The 24,661-nt window shown below is 46.2% G+C and overlaps 1 protein-coding gene across 1 annotated transcript in view; it reads left to right on the forward strand.

Moving 5' to 3' along the window:
* FAT3 (FAT atypical cadherin 3) overlaps positions 1 to 24,661 on the forward strand; it is a 745,323-nt gene that overhangs the window by 579,944 nt on the left and 140,718 nt on the right. Inside the window, exons 5-7 of the mRNA XM_075546447.1 lie at positions 10,855 to 11,169; positions 13,123 to 13,333; positions 22,946 to 23,085. Coding sequence (XP_075402562.1) covers positions 10,855 to 11,169; positions 13,123 to 13,333; positions 22,946 to 23,085 — 666 coding nt within the window. The remainder of the gene's footprint in view (positions 1 to 10,854; positions 11,170 to 13,122; positions 13,334 to 22,945; positions 23,086 to 24,661) is intronic.

Consider the following 24,661-nt stretch of genomic DNA (forward strand, 5'->3'; position numbering starts at 1 on the left):
ACACATTGTGCTGCAATCGGAAAGGTCAGCAGTTCAAACCACCAGGGGCTGCTTTGGGAGAAAAGGTGGGCTTTCTACTCCCTGAAGCAGTTACAGTTTCAAAAACTCTTAGGGGCAGGTCTGCCCTGTCCTTCGGGTCGCTGTGAATTGGCATCAATTTGATGGCAGTGAGTTGGTTTGGTTTTGTGTTTGTGCCCTGAAAACTTCAGTACATATGGGAACATGACCGGAGTAGGAACATACTGGCCCAGGGGTCCCTTCATCCATCGGCCTACCTATGTGGTGACCAGGACAGGAGACACCTGAGCTAGCCACAGTTCTTGCTGTACCATTTCCAAGAGAGGGACCATTATGAGCCTTTGGCTTTTCATTGATGCATTTTCAGAGTTACATCTCCAGGCCTTTCTTCTTAGTCTCTCAGAGTCTGGAAACCTCAGTGAAGCCTGTCCACCATAGATGACTCTGACCATAATTGAAATACCAGTGATATAAAAACTACCACACTCACCACCATCGAGTCAGTTCTGAGTCACAAAGACCCTTAGGACAGAGTAGAATTTCTCCTGTGGGTTTCTGAGGCTTTAAGAAGAGCAGCTGGTGGGCTCAAACTACAAACCTTGTGATCATATAACCCACTACACGATCAGAGTTTCTTAATCAGTGACAGAGTAATTTGTTTTACAACATTCACACAACATGAGGTGGAGATTAAGATATCCCAAACATCCAACTTTTCCAAAGTGTTATCTCGCTCCATTATCCCTCATATTAACCACATCTCCTCTCTTACTCGACTCCCCCATTGCCAGGGTCCTACAATATGATGCAACATCTCAGGGTTCCCCTGAAACTTTAAGGCTATGGCTCACGTGGTGGTAGGTACGGGTCGGTCCCAGATCCAAAGTCAAGATCCGAGGGACCTTCTTTATCCACAAGGTTCTGAAGCTGACGAAATCAGGCTGTGATTCAAGTCCCACAAACCGAAGGTCTGGCAAATAGAGGCAAACCAAAGGCAGGCTCTTGGGAAGCTGGTGCTATCAGGTCCGAGGGATGGTTTTGGTGCTGAGAATGGTAGAGAAAATTCCCAGTAAGAAAGAACGTAGACCCGGGACAGAATCGTTGGAGTGGATTTTGCTGCATGGAATAAGTTTGGGTCTCGAGTCTAGAGGGTGCTGAGAGAAGTTGCAGGTGTGACCCACGACCTGGTGGCAGTTTTTAAGAAATTGAGAACAGGGAAGGTGCCAAAAGACCACAGACAGTCAAAAGATGGTCCCAATTATCAGAGGGAAAATGCTTGACTCGAGAAGCACAACTGAGAACTTGATATTGATCCAAAGCCATGCTTGGGGAGGGGATTTTAAACAGATGGCTAACAGATGCGTCTGCACCGAATGTGCAGTGCGGGGGAAAGAGCAGGGGCTGTGACGCCAGACAGACCGAGTGCAAAGCCACATTCTGTCGCTTACCAGCCGAGTGGCCTCGCAAAAGTTACTTAACTTCCAAGCCTTGTGTTCTCCAGCTGTAGAATAGGAATGGTGGTGGCTGCCTACAAGGTTCCTAAGATGAAGGGTGACAATCTTAGGTACCGTATATATTTGTGTATAAGATGAGTTTTTCAGCACATTTTTAATGCAGTTTTGTGGTGGTAAAATGAGGTGCCTCGGCTGATATTTGGGATGGCTTATACTCAAGTATATACGGTAAAGTATCAAGCAAGGTTTGAGCAAAGCATGTGGGAACTGAGAGCTAGCAGGGACAGCAAAGCAGGATGGTTTAGACCGAAGGTCAGCAAACTTCTTTCTTTAATGGACAGGCAGTAAAAAATGTTAGGTTGTAGTAGTTTAGGCTGTTCAACTCTGCCTTTGTGACTTGACTGTGGATACATCTACACAGATGATATTTAAAATATAAGCAGCCAGGGCTGGCCCAAGGACTGCAGTTTGCTGAACCCTCATTTAGAAGCAAATTGTTATTAGTGGTAATTATCCATCCCAGGCTCCTGGCCAAAGAAAGCATAACAGAACACACTACATGGCTCCTGATTGGGACCGTAGTTTTGATAAATGGAACGTTCTTGGGTTGTGTCTCAGAATACGGTTGCCAGTCCTTTCCTCCTCTCCTCAGTCTGGAAGCTCTGCTGAAACCTACTCGGCATCATCTCGACACGCATTCTACTGTTGACAGAGAGGTGGTGACTGCCCCTGAGGTACATTACCTGGGGTCAAACCCAGGGGTACCCCTGGAAAGTGAGAGTTAGCATTGCACCACCATTTTCCCTGGAACTAAATTACCCAGTCTAAACGAGGGCTCTGCCCCTTAGGAGCGGCGTGACCCTGAACGGATCCTTAGCTTCTGTTTATTCTCTGTCGATGAGTACAATGACAGTCTATGTAACAACGAACGGAGACAACGCTTGTGAGTGCTTTCTACAGAGCTTGTGATAGGTGCTCCCTATTATCATTATGACTAACAACTTGGAACGGGGAGCCAAGATTTCCATAAGATGAAATTTAATAGGAACAAAAATAAAAACCTGCACGTAAGGCCTCAAACTGGAAACCACACATTTATAATTTATTGCTTTTTGCAGGCAAAAAAATTTTTTAAAGACCTAAGGGATTTAATTCATTCATATCACAGAGCTGTGTGACATGGCTGCCACCCAACATAAGCCCAGTCATGTAGCGAGTAAATAGATGGAAGATTGTTTCTAGGACAACGGAGGCGGTTTGCACGGTTCTAAGTATGATAGGCTGTCGCTGTGTCCTGGCCACCATGGTTTAAGACAGAAGGAACTAGTAATGGGAAAAGATCCTGAGAGACAGGAGCGGTACAATTTATGACTGTTTCCCTACAGAGATCATTTTAAGACTTAGAGTTTTTTCAAATATCTTAAGAGCTTGCATATGTGTGACCGAACCCAAACCAAAGTCAAACTCACTGCCAACTCACAGCCGCCCTATAGGACAGGGCCGAACTGCCCTGTGAGTTTCTGTGAGTGTAACTCTTTACAGGAGAAGAAAGCCCCATCTTTCTCCCTTGGAGTTGCTGTAGTCTCAAACTGCTGACCTTGCCGTTAGTAGTCTACTTTATAACCACTAGGCCATCAGGGCTCCTGGCATGAATGTGGCAGTTTGGAGTTTATGACCTCTTTCCTTGACTCCTGACTCGGGGGCTATTGACCAATAGAATATGGTGCAAGTGAGGTTAAGCTCATTTCTCTATCCAAGCCTTATGAAATGTGTAGCTCTTACTCCCTTTCCTTCATACCTGTTCTTGGGACACGGCCATGACACTGTGATCCATCGGTGGGTGCAGGGCCACGTGAACAGGCCGTGCTAACAGTGTTGTAGCTGACAACCCCAGGGGAGGTCTCAGGCAATGCCACCATCAATTGACAGATGCGCCAGATGGCAAGAGCCCCTGCCACATGACTGCAAATGTGCGGGAGGGCAGGTCCACTCAAATCCTAAAATGAGGAGATGATAAACACAGGACTGTTCTTTTAGCCACGTGATTTGGGGTTTGGGAGTGCTAATGGCACAGTGGTTAGGTGCTTGGTATGGAACCAGAAAGTTGCCATCTTGAACTCACCAGCTGCTGCAGGAAAGATGTACCCATCTACGTCCTTGAATACACAGCCTGGGGACCCCACGACACTGCTGCACCCCATTCTGTAGAGTTGCTATGAGATAGAATTGAGTGGGTGGCAATGGGGATAGTTTGACATTACCCAGAAATCGATACCAGAAGCAATGTGGAAGAAGAAGTGTATTTTCTTGTGTGAAATTCTGAAACACAGAACTACTGCATGGGAGGCAACAGGCAGGTAGATTCAGGTTCCAAATTTAAAAATACCTTTATGAAAATTAAGTGTCGCCCCCCAATACAATAGCACCTCGCCCTGCTAAGCAGGCATTGCAGGATACCCATCTTCCCGACTTGATCACTGAAGACAGCCGTGTGTGTAAGCAAATGTGGTGAAGAAAGCTGATGGTGCCCGGCTATCAAAAAAAGATATAGCGTCTGGGGTCTTAAAGGCTTGAAGGCAAATAAGCGGCCATCTAGCTCAGAAGCAAAAAAGCCCACAGAGAAGAAGCACACGGCCTAAGCGAATACAAGGTGTTGAATGGACCATGTAGCAGATACAAAGGAACAAAAACAATCATTGTGTGATCGCCTTCCTCACATAATGGCTGAAGACGAAAGTGTGCATAAGCAAGTGTGGTGAAGAAGGCTGATGGTGCCCGGCTACTGAGAGATATAGCATCTGGGGACTTAAAGGCTTGAAAGCAAACAAGCGGCCATCTAGCCCAGAAGCAACTGAGCCCACATGGAAGCAGCACACCAACATAGGTGACCTTGAAGGACAGAGGAGACCAGGTCTCCAACATCAAAGGTGGGGTGGTGGTGAGAATCACATCACCGTGAAAGAGGGGGAGTGCATGATGGGGACCCAATGCCCACCTGTAGAGAGCTGGACACCCCTTCCAGAGGGGTAGTGAGGAGGAGATGGGCCACTCAGGGTTCAGTGTAACAACAATGAAACTCAAAACCTTCCTCTAGTTCCTGAACGCTTCCTCCCCTCCCAATCATCATGACCCCAATCCTACCTTGCCTTGCGGACCTGGTTATACCAGAGGATGTACAGCGGTGCAGTGGGGATCTGGAGGCACAGGGAATCTAGGACAGACGAACCCCTCAACACCAGCGGCGGGAGTGGCGACACCAGGAGGGAAGGGCATGTAGAAAGGGAGAACCGATCTCGGAGATCTATGTGTAATCTCCTCTCTGGGAGATTGGCAAGGGGGAGGCGGGTGAAGGGAGACGCCAGGGAGTGTAAGATAAGACATAATAATTATTTATAAACTATCAAGGGACCAGGGATGGGATTGGGGAGGGAGGAGGATGGGGGGAGGAAAAGGGAAACCGAGCTGATTCCAGGAACCCAAGTGGAAGGTGAATTATGAGAGTGACGAGTGCAACGAATGTATAAGGGTGCTTTGCTCAATTGATGTATGTACAGATTGTGATAAGAGCCTTATGAGCCCCAATAAAAAGATTTTAAAAAAAAAGAAAGAAAATTAAGTTTCGCATCTAACAAATTAGCTTTGTTATAATGCATAAGAGACCGAGTTATCTGTACTAAAATATATCAAATGAGGGCAGATCACCGGAAGTTTAGATTAGTACCTATGACTGAGGACATGGAGTAAGGGTGGATTTGGTAAAAATTGGTGTTTGTTTGCCTATTACCCCATGTGTCATACAAAGAGTTTTGTACCTAGAATGCGCTGGCTATTTAATATTTCCTTCATTAATTCAGTATGTTTTTAAATTGAATGCTCACTGTGTTCCAGGCAGTATATTAGGTTCTAGGGACAGATGTGAAAACCAAAGATGAAAACGCATGCCCTTACAGACATCATATTCTAGTAGATGCAGACAATAAACAAACACAGAAGTAAAACATACAGGATGGCAGACCAAGACAAAGCACAGACCATGACAAAGCACAGGGACCAAAATCAGGCCGGGGAGGGGAATGTGTAAGGTACCGAGGAAGGGTATTAACTATTCTGGCCTGGAAATTTCAGATGAATTGAGGAGACCGTCCACATACAACACTTCAGCTTAGAAATAATGAGTATGCCCCAGACATGCTTGTGTTCGCTGGGGACATGGACATGAATGAGACACGAGCTCCGCTCTCTAACGCTGGTGTTCCTATCATTGACTAGAGGGCCAGGAACCACAAAATGCAATGCATTAGATGATTTCAACCCATGGGACATGCAGCCTTCCACCAGCTGCCGTCGCCTCAGAATTCTCCATGTCCCTCCATTTCTGGTCCCATAAAGCTCTTGCATCTGCCAGGAGTAGATTTAAGAACAGGTTCCTCTTTCATAATTATATCATCATCTATTTAGTCCACATTGGTTGCCTCTGACCCTGCCTGGCCTCCACACATCAACACTCACTGCCATTGAGTCGATTCCAGCTCATCGGGACACTATGGCACAGGGTGGAACTGCGGGTTTCCTACACTGTAACTCTTCATAGGACGGAACAACCTCATCTTTCGTCCTTGGAGCGGCTGGTGGTTTCAAACTGCCAGCCTCACAGTTAGCAGCCCAACACATAATCCATCACGCTGCCAAGGCTCCTTCCACAAGCCACAGGGTATCCTATAACAATAAAATGGGCTTTACTTGTAGTTTTCCTTTTATGGTGTTGAAATATTTGTGGGTCATTTTCTCAGGTGCTTGCTATTCCTCCAGGCCTTTGATTAATTGCCAGAGCATTAGTTATTGATCGGTGATAAGAGCAGAAAATCTAGGTTAGGATGGCTTGCTATTCTCTTGTCAGATTGTGCAACGTGAGCAAACAAATGCATGGGCAGTTTCTAAACAATGACTAATTCCTCGCACTATTAATGAAAAATGATGGGGATTTTTCCATTGTGCTTTGTTCTCTAGTTCTGCCACTCCTTGCATCTGGACTAATCCCCCTTGTCGGTGGGTGGGGTGAGGCCTAGCAGCATGAAATATGAGCTCTGCAAATCTGATGGAATATGCCAGACATAAAACATGACAGAGAAGATCAGTCGGTCTAGAGAAATCATAAGGGAAACTAAGCCACCGAGGTGAGCTAGGAAGTTCAATTCATCACACTTCCATTCAAGGTGCATTCATTCACTGCCATCAAATCGATTCCAACTCCCAGCAACCCTAAAGGACAGGGAAGAACCGTCTCTGTGGGTTTCTGAGACTGGAGCTCTTTAAGGGAGAAAAAGCTCTGTCTTTCTCCCAATGAGGCTGGTAGTTTCAAACTGCCAACCTTGCAGTTAGCGACCAATCTCATAACCACTTCACCACCACCAGGGCTCTTGAGTATACATTAGGTTTCGGGAAAAACATGAGAAAGATCATATTCCTGCCTTTGAGAAACACAGTCTGCTACAGAAGCCAAATCTATGAGTAGATCAAAGCAATGTGAATAAATGCCCACAAATGCCATCACTGTTTGTATGATGTACTAGCCTGGGTACTTTAGAGAAACAAATCCACAGAAACTCATGTAGAAGAGAGAGTTGTATATAAAGGTTAAGTGCACATCAAGAAAACATCCCAACCCAGTGCTGCCCAAGCCCATAAGTCCAACATTAACCCATTAACCCATATGTCCAATACCAATCCACAAAGTCCTCCTCCATCTCACAAGATAGACGCAATGATGCTGACTGAAGAAGGAAAGCCAAGTCAGTGAACGTGTAAACATCTCAGTGCTTGCAGGGGTCTCCGCACGGCTGCTCCAGCACCCAGGGATGCATCGGGGTAGGTCCAGGTAGCTTCTCCTCAGAGATGTCTTGCAGGAAGTGAGCCTTGCCAGCTGAAGCAGGGAACTGGCTAAGACAGCTTCACCCTGGTGCGACCATCACAAAGCAAGAGACCCGAGAACCAGAAAGGCGAGGCTCACTGAGCCATATATCCCTCCGCCCTTCAATTAACCCCACATGTGTTCCAGCCAGGTTGGCACAATAAACTCACTCAGATGAGGCTGACCATCCTGAGACAGAGTGGGGCTGGAGTTGTTCTTGGTGGAGTCAGTCGATTTTGAACCCTGAGTGGTTAACTACCAATGAGCTGCCCTCTAACACATAGTAGCCTTACGCAGACCTTTTGTGATCCATGGGCTTTTCATTCATATATTTACGGAAATAGATGACCAGGCCTTTGTTCATTGTCCATTTTAGTCTTGAAGCTCCTCTGGAATCCAGTCAGCAACATAACAGCATTCAAGGGTCTCCTGACTCCACTTGAGGTACACTGAACAAGAATCAATCTCACACACAGAAGGACAGAAATCTACTATTGCACAACCACTGTCCCCCACGATTCCCCAAAACAGGATTAGAACCGTGTCTCCCTCTAGGTCACTCCCACTCACAGAATCACAGCAAAAGGGACCTGAGAGATTATATGTTTGTCCTCAGTCTCTCTATGCCTCCATGCCTGACTGTTCTTCTCATTTATGATCACAAGAAAGAGTTTGGAATAAATGATTCTTTTTTTTTTTCATTTCATTCAACCTCATCTGTTGTCGTGCCACGGAAGCGTTTTCAACCCTTAGCTTGCCTGTGTGACCGAGTAGAATGTCCCCAAAGATTTTTGTGACTGTGATCTTCACAGGAGCCGTTTGCCAAGAGCCATCCTTTCTCCCACAGAACCTTGGGTGGGTCTGAAATGACAACCTTAGCTTACCATCGTGCCGCCAGGGCGCTTTATAGGGTGCTTTAAGCAAAACCCAAACCAAATCCCACGGCTTCTCATCTCTCTCATTCTCACTGCCATTGAGTCCATCTGACTCATAGCAACCCTATAAGACAAAAGACAACGGCGCCTGGTGATTTTCTGAGACTCTTTTTTACAGGAGTAGAAAGCTTCATCTTTTTCCTGTGGAGCACCTGGTAGTTTTGAACTACTGACCCTGTGTCTAGCAGCCCAGCACATAATCACCATGCCACCAGTGTCTCTCTAGAGGGGTTTCCAACCTTTACAGAATCAAGGCATCTCACACGTTTCCCACAGAGTACCTGGTAGACTTGAACCACCAACCTTGTGGTTAGCAGTCAGGGGATCACCATTGCTCCTTGTCTTGGGTGATTTACGGGTGACTAATTTGGGAAGGGGGGTGTTTGGGAGGTGGCATTTGTTTTGTGGGGTCAGAAAAGACATTCCTGAGGAAGTGATAGCTCGGTGGAACCTTCGGGATGAGCAGTATGAGTAGAGAGAAAGGATAAGGAGAGTACTCATCCCCAGAGAGCGAGGACTTGTGTGCCAAACCTGGGACGTGGAAAAGAGCGTGATGTGCTGAGAAGGTGGCCCTGGGTGGTACAAGCAACTGATGAATGTGCTCGGCTGCTGACCAGAAGTTTGGAGACGCACCTCAGTCTTTAATTTGTGCCCACTCCCCCAAGCATTTTCCCCAAATAATTCTTGTCAAGTTGTTTTATTAGGAGAACAACTGTGTGGCTATGTACTATAACCCAGCACTGTATCTCTCTCTCTCTCTCTCAAGATTTTTATTGGCCCTTCTTTCACATGCCATACAATTAAATAGTTCGATCATATCGAGAAGAATTGCGTAATCATTGCCACAATCAAGTGTAGAACATTTTTCCTTCCCTGCACTCGTTGTTATTTGTGTACCTTTTTAAAATTGTGGGACAACATACACACAACAAAACATTATCCAATTCAACAACTTCTACATGCACAATTCAGTGCCATTGATCATGCCTTTCTTGTTGTGCAACCGTTATTGATATCCTTTTCCAAAATATTCCACCACCATTAACATAAACTCAATACCCTCTAAGCAAAAACTCTTCCTCCTTCACCATGGTAACCATTAGTCAACAAGATTCCCTATAAGGCCAGTGTCTCAGGTCATCATAGTGCATAGTCCATGGCGTGGTTCACCGAGGGCGGGTGGAAACATATCCAAACAGTCTACCCAAGAACACAGAACTGGTTTACTCTCCTCTTAGTTTTCCTACAAGTATTGTTTAGCATCCCTTCCAGATGTGAGGCAGCCCCTCCCATTTACCCACCATTCCCACCAACAGATAGATCATGCCTCCTCTGAATTGCAGGTGCTCCCGCCCCTGGTCTTGATTTGCAAGTAAGGTTCTTCTCTCATCCTGGTGGAGGGCTGTAGTTCTCTTATTGATACATAGTACACCTTTCTCTTCCTTCCAGCTTCCACATATGTATTTCAGAGTGATAACCCTGCCTTCTCCAAGGCAATGATTTAAAGACTAAATTTCTTCCAAGGACTGTGCATAAACAGGAAATTAAGAATTACCCAAAATTCAATATCTGGCTCTAGCATTTACTAGGTAGCTGCTGAGCCTCTGTTTTCACACATGTGAAACGGAAATAAACTTGGTCTACTTATTGATGAGGCTGTTGGAGGACATAAATAAGATTGTGGGTGGCAAAATTCATTCTAAATCATCATGTCGTTGTTCCCATCGTGTACGCTCTTATCGTTCTGCTTGTCCTCGCTATGACCCCCTAGGAAAGGATTCACACCCACTTTCAAAGACTCTTTCTATGTGCCAGGCAAATTCTTTGTACGCATGCTCTTCTTTTCTCTCCTCTCTCTCCATATTCATGGGCACACATAACATTAGCATCAGAGACATAAGAAGGAGTATCCAGCCCCCTCCCAGTTTCCTGGCAGGGGGATTAAAAAAAACCCACAATGTTTTGTGATGGTTAAGAACATATTTTAGCTGTCAAATGTACTTACAACCAGCTATCTAAATTGTGAAGCATACATTACAGCTTTCTTTTTGTTCAGTGACAATGCAAAATATCACAAGTTGTTCAAGAAGGAGGGAAAGAAAAGGAGTATTGGAAGAGTTTGCATGGAGTTCTCTAAGGATTGGAAGGAGTGCCCATAAGTTAACTTCCCGTCATGGTTCTGTGGGGGTTTCTGATGTATTGTGTACAGTCAGACCTATATATCCTGCCTCTCCACTCCACACCACAGTCAAGCCTACTTCGCGCCTCTTCTTTCAGCTGTGATTTTCATCCCTAGGCTTGGGGGTGTCGCCGCTGAGGGCAATGAGCTATGAAACGTTACGCATTTGATAAAAACGATAGGAGCGGAGCACCAGTGCACAGAATAGACCTTTCATGAGAAGGGGATGGGGAGGGGGAGAAGTGGCAAGAAGAGTTGTTTCCCTGCCCCCCTCTCCCATTACATAATGCTACACTTGATCGTAGCCAACAGGCCAAGAAGCCATCCTAATTACATAATGCTTTCTCTTTCCAAACCCAGGTGACTGTGACAGATGGCGGCTCTTCCCCCAAACAGTCGACAATTTGGGTGGTGGTTCAGGTTCTTGATGAAAATGACAACAAGCCTCAGTTCCCAGAGAAGGTCTATCAGATCAAGCTGCCGGAACGGGACCGGAAGAAGAGGGGAGAACCCATTTACAGGGCGTTTGCATTTGACAGAGATGAGGGTCCCAATGCGGAAATCTCCTACAGCATCGTGGATGGGAATGACGATGGGAAGTTCTTTATTGACCCCAAAACCGGCATGGTTTCCTCCAGGAAGCAATTTTCCGCGGGGAGTTATGACATCCTGACGGTAAGGGCTTTGGAGTCTCAGAAACAATCCTGGGGGTGCTTTCTTTCCAATGAATGTTTCTCTAGGGAATCAAATGATGGAATAAGAAAGCACGCCCACAAAGTGCATAGACTCCTGGGGGGCGAGGACAGGTGAGATCTCTGACTACCTTGATGAGGTGAGGTCTCTGACTACCGCGATGAGGTGAGATCTCTGACTACCGCGATGAGGTGAGATCTCTGACTACCGCGATGAGGTGAGATCTCTGACTACCGTGATGAGGTGAGATCTCTGACTACCTTGATGAGGTGAGATCTCTGACTACCGCGATGAGGTGAGATCTCTGACTACCGCGATAAGGTGAGATCTCTGACTACCGTGATGAGATCGCATCAGTAGTGACGTTGTCTGCTTTGGGGGTGTGCTGTCAGCACGCCTTCTCCCTTGCCAGTCCCCAGGTGCTCCATCACACACTCAGACGCCCCTCCGGTGACCCTCAGGCAGATTCAAAGTCCTGAGCATGTGTGTAAATTGAAGGCAAAGGACCAGCCATGTGACATGCCCAACCCACCAGTCAGCAGATTGCTCCACAGGTCCGCGAAGAAAATAGCTTCTGTCACGGTTGACGGGGAGATAGAACATGAATGTAGCTGAATAAATTGTGTGACACAGATCACAAGCTAGGTGTGATTCCCTAAAAGATGAAAGACAAGACTCAAATCAGCGGGGGGTAAAATTTTTCCTGTTGGCAAATTCACAATGCAAACATGCACGAGCACCCTCTCAAATAGAGCCGCTCACTTCCTTGTAGAAGGGACTAGCCTGGTTCCACCACTTCTCACCCACCACTCTGGTCGTACAGTCGCACCTATGACAGCGAGATGCGTGGCCATCCTCATGGAGCCCCAAGAACTCTCAACAGTTGGTGTCACGCGCTGTCCTCCGTTTTGCCCGCAGAGGTCTCTGTTATGCACGGTCAAGTCTATTATTTTAAGGAATGGGATGATTCCTTGGGTTCCCCTTCCCACCGTTGTGACCTGACTTTGGGTTACTCTCCCTGCCAAGTAACATTGCCAGAAGAGTGAGCAGAGGAAATAAGGAAAATAATTGTACTAAACCTGTTCTGCTTCTATCACAAGGAGTTCTGTTGGACTACACATTATTGCCAACAATGGTGCCGTTTGGGAACCTTGAGGGCTGGGTGAACCATAGTGAACATTTCTGAGGTCCTGGGCAGATGCCCCTCCACTCTCCTTATTCTTTTATCAGCCCCCTGAGGACCACAGATAAGAGGCATTGGAACCAGCCTGCCACCTCTCTCCGCCCCCCTGCTGCCTCCACAAGCCCATGATTCCACTGAGAGAGTTCGCTTACTCTCCGTGAAAGTTGGCACAGTTGAGTCACTAGAGCTGGGCTGCTGCCTGCCCCCCATCACCCTCTGGGACTGGGTACCAGTGGAGTGCTCTTCCGTAATGAAGCCGAGGAAGGAGCTATAAAACCCACGCTGTAAAACGCGTGCACACACCTTTCCACACCTTCCACATGTTACTTAAGTAGTGATTCACAGTACATTTGTCCCCTTTCCCACCATCACCGCCAGAAGGAAACTCGGGCTTCGTGGCATAAAGAATCGTAGTAGCCATTCCTGCTCATACAACTACTACTCACGTGCCTAAAACACTGAAAATCGCACGGCTTCTTGTCTCCGTCTTCCCTATCTGTAAAGCTGGCTGAAGTTCGGATCTCCTTCGGTTGAACCCGATGCGGGAACCCTCCTTGGCTAAGGTGCTTCTTCCTCATGCATGGGCTGGATTCCCCCCAAACCTCCACTCTTTTCTCCCCCTCTGTGGTGGTACCTTGATGAGGAGGGGACCTTGTCCTGTCACCTAACGCACTGACTGAGCCACGCGTCACCAGGGACCAGGACTCAGCGCCATAAAGATGTTCTTCTGTCTTCTCTCTGTGTGTGAGCAGATAAAGGCGGTGGACAATGGGCGCCCACAGAAATCCTCCACTGCCCGCCTGCACATTGAGTGGATTAAGAAGCCACCCCCTTCACCCACTCCGTTGACCTTCGACGAGCCTTTCTATAACTTCACCGTCATGGAAAGCGATAGAGTAACTGAGATTGTCGGGGTGGTATCTGTACAGCCAGCTAACACCCCTCTGTGGTTTGACATCGTGGGTAAGTTCGAGCCCTCCGGAGCAGTATTGAGCAATGTCATAATCGGCTGTTGGGAGCAACTAGCTAGAAAACTAACCATGAGCACTAAGACTAAAAGATGGATGGGCTGGAATGCAAAAGAGCCAGTAAAATGAATAATCAACCTGTGCTTTCGTTCTGACTCTGTAGCTAAGCTGAACAGAAAGTGCTCTCTGGCTGGATTTTCCATAGTACGTTGTTATTTACTGCAATCTTAATGTCTTTCTGTGTGTCATTTAAATCCTATTGTCACACTTGGCTAATCTCATTTCTAAATGTATTGATGGTACTAGACTTGCTGTCTTTCGTTTCTCTTTTTCTTCACCTTTTTTCTGCATTCTGTTCCTTTTTTCTTTTCTTTTCTTTTGTTTTCTGCTCCCGACTGCCCTGCTTCAAGGTGGCAAGCATGCTCGAGAGATGTTCTATATTCTACAGACAGCTTGTGGGCAGAACTGCTCAACAGAAGGTACCCTGAGTGCAAACACATTTGCTAAAATACAGCTATCCAATCTGCCTTTTAGGGGTTGGGTTCATTTTTTTGTTGTTGTTTTGTTTTGCGTGTGGGTTTTTTTTTGTGTGTTTTTCTTTTTTAAGCAAATTAAATTCCATCTTTGATAACCTCCTGTGACAGGCTGAACCTCAGCCCACAGATCCATACATGCCTCTCTCAGAGACTGCAGTGACTCTTTTGTTGGAGGTTTGATGGGGTTGGGAGGGTTTGGTTTCAGGAGGGGGGGTTCTTTTGTTTGGTTGTCTTATTTTTATCCTTTTGTGGGCTGGCTTGTTTTGGTAGGCCTTTTCCAGTTGAAAATCCAGGAGAACGCATCTCAGCCCCTCCCTCCCTCTGTAGTGCACGATGATCATGCAGTTCCCCTGTCCCAGAAAGCCTCCGGTGAGACTCCCCTGGCTGCGGGCCAAGGAAGGGCAGGAAACGGAACCTAGTGAGAGTGCCCGTGAGCTTCCCAGGCGAGCCGATAGAGAAAGCAGATGTCAGTGTACAGGGTAGGGCTCGGGAGTCAACCTGCAGATTCCCGTTGAGCAAGCAAGCCAGCTGGAAAAGGAAGGTGCAAGACAGCAGGCTGCCCTCCACAAACCCGCAGGGAGAGGCGGTAGGGAGGAGACGAGTGTGGAGACTGTTGCTAAGAGGAGAGGTGAGGAGCCTGGGTGCCAGCCCGCCCGGAGGTGACACAGGACTGAGCCGAAGCTGACTTCCACGGGTCTCCACGGGAGGCAGGCCATCCAGGAGAGAGCGAGTCTGCAGGACTCCTTTCCTTCCACGTGTCACTCACTGCCTGGCGGGGAGGGGCAGGAACCTGCCTCTCCTCCTGCCCAGCTCCCCCCCCCCAGACCCCCCCCCCTGCAGAGTCTGGAGAACACAAGCAGGACCTCACATCTGCTTTCAGGAGGCTCACAGAGTGCCCCCTGACCTTCAACCCAGCCTCAGTAGCAGGGCCTTCAAACCCGGTTCATTCTGGCTCAACTCCCCTGCTGAGAATTTGCCTTCCCATCCCAGATAGACTGAATCTGAATCTATAGTTCAAAAGGATTTCCCAGGTGGTTCTCATTAGTCCCCAGGTGGTTCCTATATGTACATAAGAATCACCTGGGAATCGTATTACACTGTTCACTCTGACTCCAGGGTATGTATGTGAGGGGCAAGAAAAAAAAAAAAACTAAACCCCTGCCATCGAGTCAATTCCAACTCATGGAGACTCTGGTGGTTTTGAACATCCAACCTTGCAGTTAGCAACTCAATGTATGCCACTGTGAACCAGGGCTTCTCGCCCCTGCCCTCCTGCACAGAGGGATATATAAATTCTCAGCGAGGGAGCTGAACCAGGAGAAACTGGTTCAAAACCCTGCTTGGTAAAGGAAAGGGTTCCCTGAATTCCCAAATGAAAGGGCTTGTTGACCACACAGTTGAGTTCCTGGAGTGGCAGTAGAACGTCTTTATTTTATTTAATTGGCATTCAGCATACCATTCGTGTACAAGGTCAGCCTGATTCTGAGCTCCCAAGTCCTTCTTCATCTTCATGTAACATTTATGAACGTGAAGCTCTTTGGATCTGTGAGCGATGTCTCCAGTTCGTTATCTTCTCAGGAACTTCCAGTTGGTTAAGGTTTTACCTGCTCCAGCTTCTTCTTTCTTGAGGAGACAACAGCTTCACACATTCGTGGTCTGGTTGACTGTGGCCATTCCTTCACCGCCGCTTCCAGTTTGAGTCATGGAAGATCATTTCCATTTAAACTTGTGTCCCTGGTGCTGGCCTCCAGGGGACATGTGCAATATTGATGTCTTTTAAATCCCCCAAACAAGAGTGCGGTGCCCTCCCAGAAGGCATCGAGGACTGCTGGGCTGTGAGCTGTGGGAGAAGCTGTTCTCTCTCATCAGCCACTGCTTTGTTTCTGTCTCCTGGAACACTCCATTTCATAAGCACCTCTACGGCCTCTTTCTTTCCCTGGTAACCACGCATGCAACCCATCTCATCCACCACGTCCACCCAGAATAGCCTCACTGGTATTCCACTTTCAAAAACCCTACAAGCTCTCATTCCTGTGACAGTCTACCAGTCTCCTGACCCCCGGCACCTATGTTGATGTTGCAGTTTTTCAGCATGCCTGCATGGATCTACAGGAACGTGTGCAAGCAAGCATGCCTTCCAGTGCTGCATGGGCCCTTACTTGCTCATCTTCGTGACAGCGTCATTGGTGCTAATACACGTTTTCATATGTCTCTCTTGTCTCTAATCTTAACTGCTAAGGCCAAGGCTCACATCTTCTCGCTCCTTCCCCCAGCCCTCTCCACCCCGGCCCATGCTTCTGTTTCTCTCCACCCAGGTGGAGTGGAATAAATGATGCTGACTGATGGAGAGCCCACAGGCAGTTCATTTGTTAGCACAACTGATGCCTCCCGAAGCCTACCCAGAGTCAAGGTGGCCTTCCACTACGTTCTCAGCCGTAACAAGCACAGTGCCTTTGACAGAATGAGAACATCAAGAAGACATGGGGCTCTCTTGGGAAGGAGTCTTTTTAAGCTGCTCCAAATATAAATCCAGAAGCTATTACCAAGAGCATGGCATCTGCTTTCACACTTCTCCGTGGCTGTTTTTCTAAGTGCGCCCGTCCTATAGAACACGGTGGAGGAAATTCATTGAGCATTTCTCTTAGTGAAGGTCTACAGGCTGGTCCCTCTGTTCTGGGTGCTTCCGCCACAGAGATTTTACTGTCGAGCTGGCAAATTCTCACTGAATTCCTCTGACACTTTCAATTTCCTGGCTTGATGCCCAAGCTCAACAGGATTTTCCTTCCCATTTCCACATCCAACCAGTGGCGTCTTAAAACCCCAACTCTCTCTCAGAAATCAATCTTTGACCCAAATGCTGGTTTCTTTCAGCATAGATCTGGTCCCCCTTCCACCAAATAGCCCTACTGAGAAGCCTTGCTAATCCAGCAGAGTCATTTTTATTTCCATTCTGTTGACAACATTCTTCCCCTTCTCTAACTATCTATTGTTTTGTTTTTTAACATATTCAGATGTTTTATTCTCACATTCAAGAGTTCTTGCATATCTGTCCTTGGCCATTGAAAATTTTATCTTTTCCTCCCTTCCTCCTTAACTAAGCATCTTCCTTGGCCCAGCTAACAAAGAGGCGAGAAAGGAATAATCAGTAGCTTAAACAGCTTAGCCTTGGACTATAGTTGAATGCTAAGAATAGACACAAGGCATATAATTTCAGCACGGAACTGAAACGAGGCCTCACATTTATTATAGGTCTTACCTTGGTGAATGCTCTTAAGAATCATCCAAGCAAAGTCAAGATTGGGTCCATTTCAGGCCAAGTATATTCAGATACCTATCCAGACACCCACAGGTACCGAGACCGCAGGCTGAGCATTTGCAGCTGCAACTAATGAACTCTCGTTAACGAAGCAGAAGCACGGTTTCAGCATGCTTCCCCCCCCCCGAGAGTATTGTCTTATTTCCATATTTCCAAATCTACCAGAGTCTTGCTTTAGCTGCATTTCTTCTCCTCCTTTGATAATGAGAATTCACCAAAACAGTGTGGTGAGCAAAATCTTGTCCCCAAGCCTGGACTACACCAACAAACTTCTAGGCACTCCCTGGGCCTCCAAAGAGACCACTGCTTACGGGGTTAGTTAGCGAGGCACGTCTCAGCTTCCAGAGACAGAAGCCCTGCTTGTAACCCAGTGAAGAAAGCTGTAATTAAAAGGAAACATAATAAAGTTCAGCTGTTCTGTGTTTTAACAGCCCAACGCACAGCATGCTCCTTCTCCGTGTTAAGAGGGAAAGAAAACGAAGGGGGGAAATAACCCAGAATCCTTTGTGACTTCAGCACATAGCTTCACACTTCTCGGGAGCTCATGATTTCAACTCAGCAGCTCCTTGATTTACATGCTCTCTAATGCGCAAGCAATCTGGTCCACAGTGCAGCCCCCGTATCCTTAGTCGGATGGCAAATGTTTGTATTGTGAGGCTACCATCGTGCCACACTTGAAATAAATCCTTTTTATTTGTCATTTGACGGGGATGCTCTCACCCATTTTTTAGTTGTTCACCTGACGTAGGCTAGAAATATAGATTTCCTGGTAGATAGTAAGCACTGAAAACATCTTTATTTATTTGCTTCACAGAATGACAGAGAGAGGAGAAAGTCTGTTGCATGGAAATAATTCTCTGGTGGTGTGCGCAAGCACATAAATCCTACTCGACCTGAATACCTTCCTTGCGCTGCAGACACATAAAAGCCACCGTAGCCCAAGGCTGCCATAGATCCCTGCTGACCCGGGGCTCTTGGCTGCTCTGCCTCAGCAGCTCATGTCTGTCCTTCTTGAACCTTGTGCTCCCCAGAGCCACGCCTCCTTCAGGGCGGGTGAACGGCTAGGGTTGTCAGCTCTAGCTTACCATCACCTTGTGTCCAGCAGAGCTGAAGCAAGCCCGGGCCTGTGCCATCTTCATGGCCATGGGGATGTGTGAGTTCATTGTTGCATCTGTTACACCAATCGGTTTCTCCGAGGTCTTCCCTCGTCTTGTTTCACCATTCAGGATGTTCTTGGCGACCTGGTGACTGGTCTTTCCTGATGGTGTGTCCAAAGAACGTAAGTGGGGTCTTGCCATGGGTGCTTCAGAGGAATGTTCTCATGCCCTCTAAGAGGGGCTGGTTTCTCGTTTGGGCAGTCTACTGCACGTTTAATCTTCTTCGCCAGCACCACAGTCCAAATACAGTTAAACTCTCTTTTCCGAGCAGAGCTCCAGCTTCTGGTGGTCAATTCTAATCAGGAGCCCGTATTTCCCCATCGTGAAATGGACCTGTGAGAGTCGCCATGATTGTCCAGGGACCTTTTCCAATTCAGCTATTCCTCTGTCAGAGTGACGCCAATGGACTCAATTACCTTGAACACTGCATTTCTCCTCTCTTATATTCTGTCTCAAACTGGGTCCCAAACTTGACTCTCGCATCTCCATAGCAACAATCTACCCCCTGGAAGCACATCTCAAGCGTCTTTAGGCACATAATCAAATCTAAACAACAACTCATATATTCGTTGCTTTTAAAAATGAATTCCAAGCCAAGTTTAGGAAGGGACTTTTCATCCTAGCGCACCGTCTCCTGACCTCCACCCCATCGCTCCTGCCATCAAAGCCAATATCCTTTTCCATCCCCGCACTGTGCCTGCTTCGTTACAAGGGAGGGGATGTATTCATGATCAAGCCATAACTGGGGCTGGCATCTTTCTTGAGCTCAGCATACATGCAGACCTTGAATGAACAGCTTGCGTACGACTCCCTGAATTCATTGAGATGCAGCAGCTCCGTGTTTTGGAAGCTTCGCACATAACACTTCCTCCTGGGTGGCTACTAGAATGCGCTTGGTGTTTTAACATTAGGCACCACCTAGGTAGCATGGATGCTGGAGGAGGAACCTGGAAGGCTCCCTAAAGGAGAAACGGTATCATTTTCCTCCTCAACTCTCTTTATGAGAAACGGCAGTGCCTTGTACCATTCTCGACAAAAGCAAACAAAAACTTGATGACACGCTGTGGCCCGTGTGCTGTTGCCCAGCACATTAAAGAAATAGCGGTTAGCTGAAAATAATTTCATTCCAGGCCCATTTTATTTTATTTTTTAAGTTCTTCGGGGCTTTCCTGCTTGCTTTATGTGAGTTCAGAATCCAATAAAAACCCAGTATGCCTCTTTTGCTCGTTGTTTACTCTGTCCCACCGTCTTGACTGAAACTGGTCATGGGAATGTCCCAGATGTGAGTGATCTGTCCCGTGCACTGTTCACAAGCGCGCTTTCACCATCTCTGCCACACCCCCCTGCAGCTACGCTCAGGCTGTGACGCCTCCGGTCCTCCACGTGGCTGACCCAGCCCAGCTCGGCAGTGTCCTCCCTCCTCCCCACCGTTTGTTTAGCCTCTCGCTGCTGCACACACACACTCTGGCTTTGCATGTTCTCTTACTGGCTCTGAGGAAGCACTTTTGGCTTAAAGGGAACGGGGACAGGGCTAGTGCCAACGGTCTCCTTGCATTTGACCGTTCCTCACCCCCGGTCTCCTGTGGAAATGAACGCAGCTCTTAGGCTAAAACTGAGCCTGAGAAATGAGACCTGCGGGGAGCGATATGGAGTCATTCACGAAATGGGATGCTTAAGTGGTCGGTGATTAGAGCAGGTGAGGATTGATGGTGAACTGCTGGTTTGGAGCCTGTGTCCCTTGTCAGAAGTTCATTTGGGGGACCTTATCGGGATACATTGGTGGAACTCGGAGTAAGGGCCCTGGAAATGGGCGTCTGAGGCTGCCAGCCAGAGGAGAAGACTGAGACTCTTAACAGGCTCTCTTTAAGAGCTCTTTGGTCTGCTTCTGTTGGTCTCTCTCCTCCACCCCACAGACGTTTCTAGGCTGGAGTATCTGCAGCAGTGAAGTGGATACGGGAGATACTTATTCACAGACATAAAGAGAACAAAGAGTAAAACATGACAACCATAAAAGTAACCATACGTGATACTAAAAGAAAGTGCACAGTCTACATGTCATAAGTAACACTGCACCAATTCAAGGCCACTGGAGGCAAAAACAGTGATCTATATTTCTACACAGGACCTTGGAGGAGAACATGTAAGGTTGGCCCTTTCAAACAGTAGCATCAACTCTGCCTTAGAGTCTCTGCATTTCATTTTCCTTCATGTTGAAGCCAGAGCAAACTAAAGCCGACAAGTTGCATAATTTCTATTTGGTGTTATACCCACAAATCTTCACCTTCTAAAATGTTGAATACAAAGTTGACGACCCGACGTATAAAGCCCCATCTAATTCACAAGAAAAAAATAAAATGACCTTAAAGAGCCCCTAGTGGTACTGTAAGCACTGGCATGCTAACCGCAAGCTCAGCAGTTCAAAACCACCACGCACTTGGTTGGAAAAAAAGGAGGCTGTCTGTGTCCATAAAGATTTACAGCCATAGACACTCTGTGTAGGGCCTTTAAGTGGTAATTCACTCACTGGCAGTGGGTCTGATTGGAGAACCAGCCTTGCACTGCATTTCTGACAAAGAAACGATGCCTTAAGAGGTGACCAGACGTCCCACTTTCGGCGGGACAGTCCTGATTTTTAACAATTTTTCCTGCGTCCCGCGGCATTTTTAAAAAGCCCCGATTTTGGGAAAGAATGCACGACAGGCTAGGGTATATGGTTTTCGGCTGCCATGTGGCTATTTCGCCAGGATAAGAGTTTTATCAACGGCATCCCGCTGGTGTCCCACTTTACCAATGTTAAAATCTGGTCAAGACGCCCTTTTTCTGCCTAGATCCCTTCTGCTTTCTCCTCATCCCACCCTTCAAGCCATCTTTTTGGAGTTAATAGTTAGTGTTCCTCAGTAAATCAATTAAACATACTGATTGGAAGATGAGTTTCTTTTGAGATGAAATTTTTGAAAAAGCATATAATCTCCAAGCAATTCTCTGGTATCCCCATATCTTCATAGTTTTAATTAAATGTCAAGGACAATTATGTTCTCTCTAGCAATTAAATCATCTTAAGTGTATTTGACAGCTGCAAGCAATATGTATTTGAAATAGATATTTACATTTTTTGTGTTTTGGGGTTTTTTTTAACAGTAAATCCCATGTTTTTTTAAAAATTACTGTACTTCAAATTCTAGTAGATGAGGTGAAAATCTGTCACTGAACTCATCTGCCCATTTATAATTGTAATATTATAGAAATACTGTGTTCATTTTGTCAGCAAAATGAAGTATAAGCAATGCTGAACGTAAAGGAAGCCAGGGTTTCTTTCCTAACATGTGAAATTCAATGACGATGCTGCCCTACATGAGCTCACATGAAACTCCTGTCCATTACTGGACACCATGGAATTGCAAGCTAAAATAAACAGAACTTATGGACATACATTGATATTCACCTACAATCATTCCCGCATTTATACCATCATGTTTACTATCCCTTTTAACAACATTTCACTTAGTAAGGGCTAGATACCACACTGGGGTTCACAAAGATGGACACAATTAGCAACGATGTCAACAAGGCCATAGTTCTCTGAAGCACACCATCCACACACTATGAATCATACCTGGCCCAGAAGGAAGATGGAACGTTTCCTAAACTTCTATACAATTTTTTTATCAGTTGACATGACATAAGTGGATATTTTTCTTCTTACTTCTTTCCAGAGTTCATTTTGTAAATCTCCCATAAATTTTCTGCCTTTTTAAGCAAAAAACAAGTCACAATACTTTCTCTTTTTTCAGTGGAAAAAACTCACCTATGTACATATAAACCAAACTCACTGCTGCTGAGTCCATGCTAACTCATAGCCAGCCCCTGGGGGGTTCCAAACTGTTAACTGTGGGTGGGGGGAGAAGGCACAGTCTTGCTCCCTCCGAGCTGCTGTTGGTTTTGAATTGCCGGCCATGCGGAATCCAGCCCAGTACGGACCCGCCCTACCACCAGAGCTCCTCTGGGTGTTTCTAGGACTATCACAGTGTTCAGAGATGGAGTTACTTTTAATAAAATTCCATTCTGTGCTGCTTTTTGCTTTTAAAGCAGTTATCATTTTTATTTCTGACATAATTAAAGGGCTCAGAACGCTACGGACGACAAATTCACCATCAATCCCAGAACTGATTTCACAGAGTCTGCTCGTTATTGTGAACACTAATTAGACTGTTTATTTACTTATAATACAGTCTACTTTGGGAACACAAAACGGTGTACAAATTCATAGTGCAGAAGTCACAGAGATTGAAAGGCCTTTAGCTTTCTGGCATTTGATGGGATCAGTGTATGCTTTACTCCTCGGACATCACTGTTGAGGTTTTTCTTTGCGATCCTTTTTCTTTTCCCCTGACATTTGTTATGCATTGTAGAAGCTGTGTTTTGAAATATGCATTAAGGTGGAAAGAAAGTGGCCCCATTTATGAACTTAAATTGAGTCATAGGGATGCCTGTCCAAAATAATCTTATAGAAGAGCGCCCTTTAAAGAGAGAGAGAGGTTTCAATCAATGAATAATTTCTCAGATGCGCTAATGCAATGTTGTTTCTGTGATGTCATCAGGGGGGAATTTTGACAGCTCTTTTGACGCAGAGAAGGGCGTTGGAACAATTGTCATCGCCAAACCTTTGGATGCTGAACAGAGGTCTATTTATAACATGAGTGTGGAAGTCACCGACGGGACAAATGTCGCGGTCACTCAGGTAGGTGGCTCAATCACTGAAGTGTGGCAATTCTGAAAGCACTTGCTAATAATGTCAAGGGTTCAGACAACATACAAAGCTATTGGGGGAATCATTTGTGCTTCGTTGTGTATATTATTACCACTTGTTTAAAAAAATGTAAAATGTATCCAAAGTAGTAACGGATATTTATGAATATCCAGTGTTTAAAAGATCCTTTAAGAGAATAATATAGGAAAAATACCTCTTTTAGGAAATTGTAATTGCACATGTGTAGAAGAGGGGTGGGGCTTTCTTCTCTGACCATCTAATATAGGTGTATTTACTTGACAAGCAAGCCAATTTCTCTTGACTCTACTGAGAAGAGAATGTCTCTATCTTCTGAGCTAACACACCACCCCATTCTTTACCTCCTCTTTGAAATATTAACAATTAAAAGAAACCCAACTCACTGCCATGAAGTCACATCTGGTATATAGCAACTCTATAGAACAAGATACAACTCCCCTGTGAGTTTGGGGGCCTGTATCTACTAGGTGCCATCAAGTCACCTCTGGCCCATAGCAACCCTGTGCTCAACCAAAGGAAACACTGTACAGTCCTGCACCATCCACACCATCCTTCCTAATCCTGAGCCCCTCCGATGCAGCACTGTGTCCGTGCATCTTGTCGAGAGCCTTCCTCTGATTTTTTTGCTGCCCCTCCACTTTACCAATGTCCTTCTTCAGAAACCAGTCTCTCCTGAGATCATGTCCAAAGTCGGCAAGATGAGGGGTCTTGCCATCCTTGCCTCTAAGGATCACCATTGGCCTTAACTTCTTTCAATACAGATCAGTTGGTTCTTTTGGCACGGAACTTTCAATATTCTTCTCCAGCACCACAATTCAAATGTATCTATTCTTCTACAGCTTCCGTAGTCACTGTCCAACTTGTATCTCTTTACGGGAGTGGAAAGCCTCATCTTCCTCCTGTGGAGCTCCTAGTAGTTTCAAACTGCTAACTTTGTGGTTAATAGTCCAACATGTAACCCACTATGCCACCAGGACTCTTTGTTGTCATCATGTTGTTGTTGTTGTTAGTGCCATCGAACGTCTCCTGACTCATCACTACCTGATGTACAACAGAATGGAACACCGCTAAGTCCTGTAGCATCCTCAACTGTTTTTGTGTTTGGGTCTGTTGTTGTAGTCATAGATTTAAAAAACAAACAAACAAACAAACAAACAAACAAACAAACCACCTTTGCCTTTGAAATCAATTCCAATCATACAAGACACAATAGAATTATGTCATAAGAGTTCCTTGGCTATAATCTTTACAGAAGCAGACAGCTACATCTTTCTCCTGCGGAGGGGCTGGGGGATTCCCACCTTCCACCTGTCAGTCAGCAACTGAACACTGAACCACAAGAGGTCTTCAATTGTTTGTTTTTGTTAGGTGCCTTTGAGTCCATTTCAGCTGATAGCAATCTCACAGGCAACAGAGAGAAACTACTGTCCAGTCCGGGGCCATCCGCAGAGTGGGCGCCATGTCTGGGCCCTTTGAAGAAGCCATTGTGTCTGTCCATCTCATTGAGCCTTCCTTCCATGTTCTCTTT

This window comes from Tenrec ecaudatus, chromosome 4 (assembly GCF_050624435.1).
Source record: "Tenrec ecaudatus isolate mTenEca1 chromosome 4, mTenEca1.hap1, whole genome shotgun sequence".
Lineage (NCBI taxonomy): Eukaryota > Metazoa > Chordata > Mammalia > Afrosoricida > Tenrecidae > Tenrec > Tenrec ecaudatus.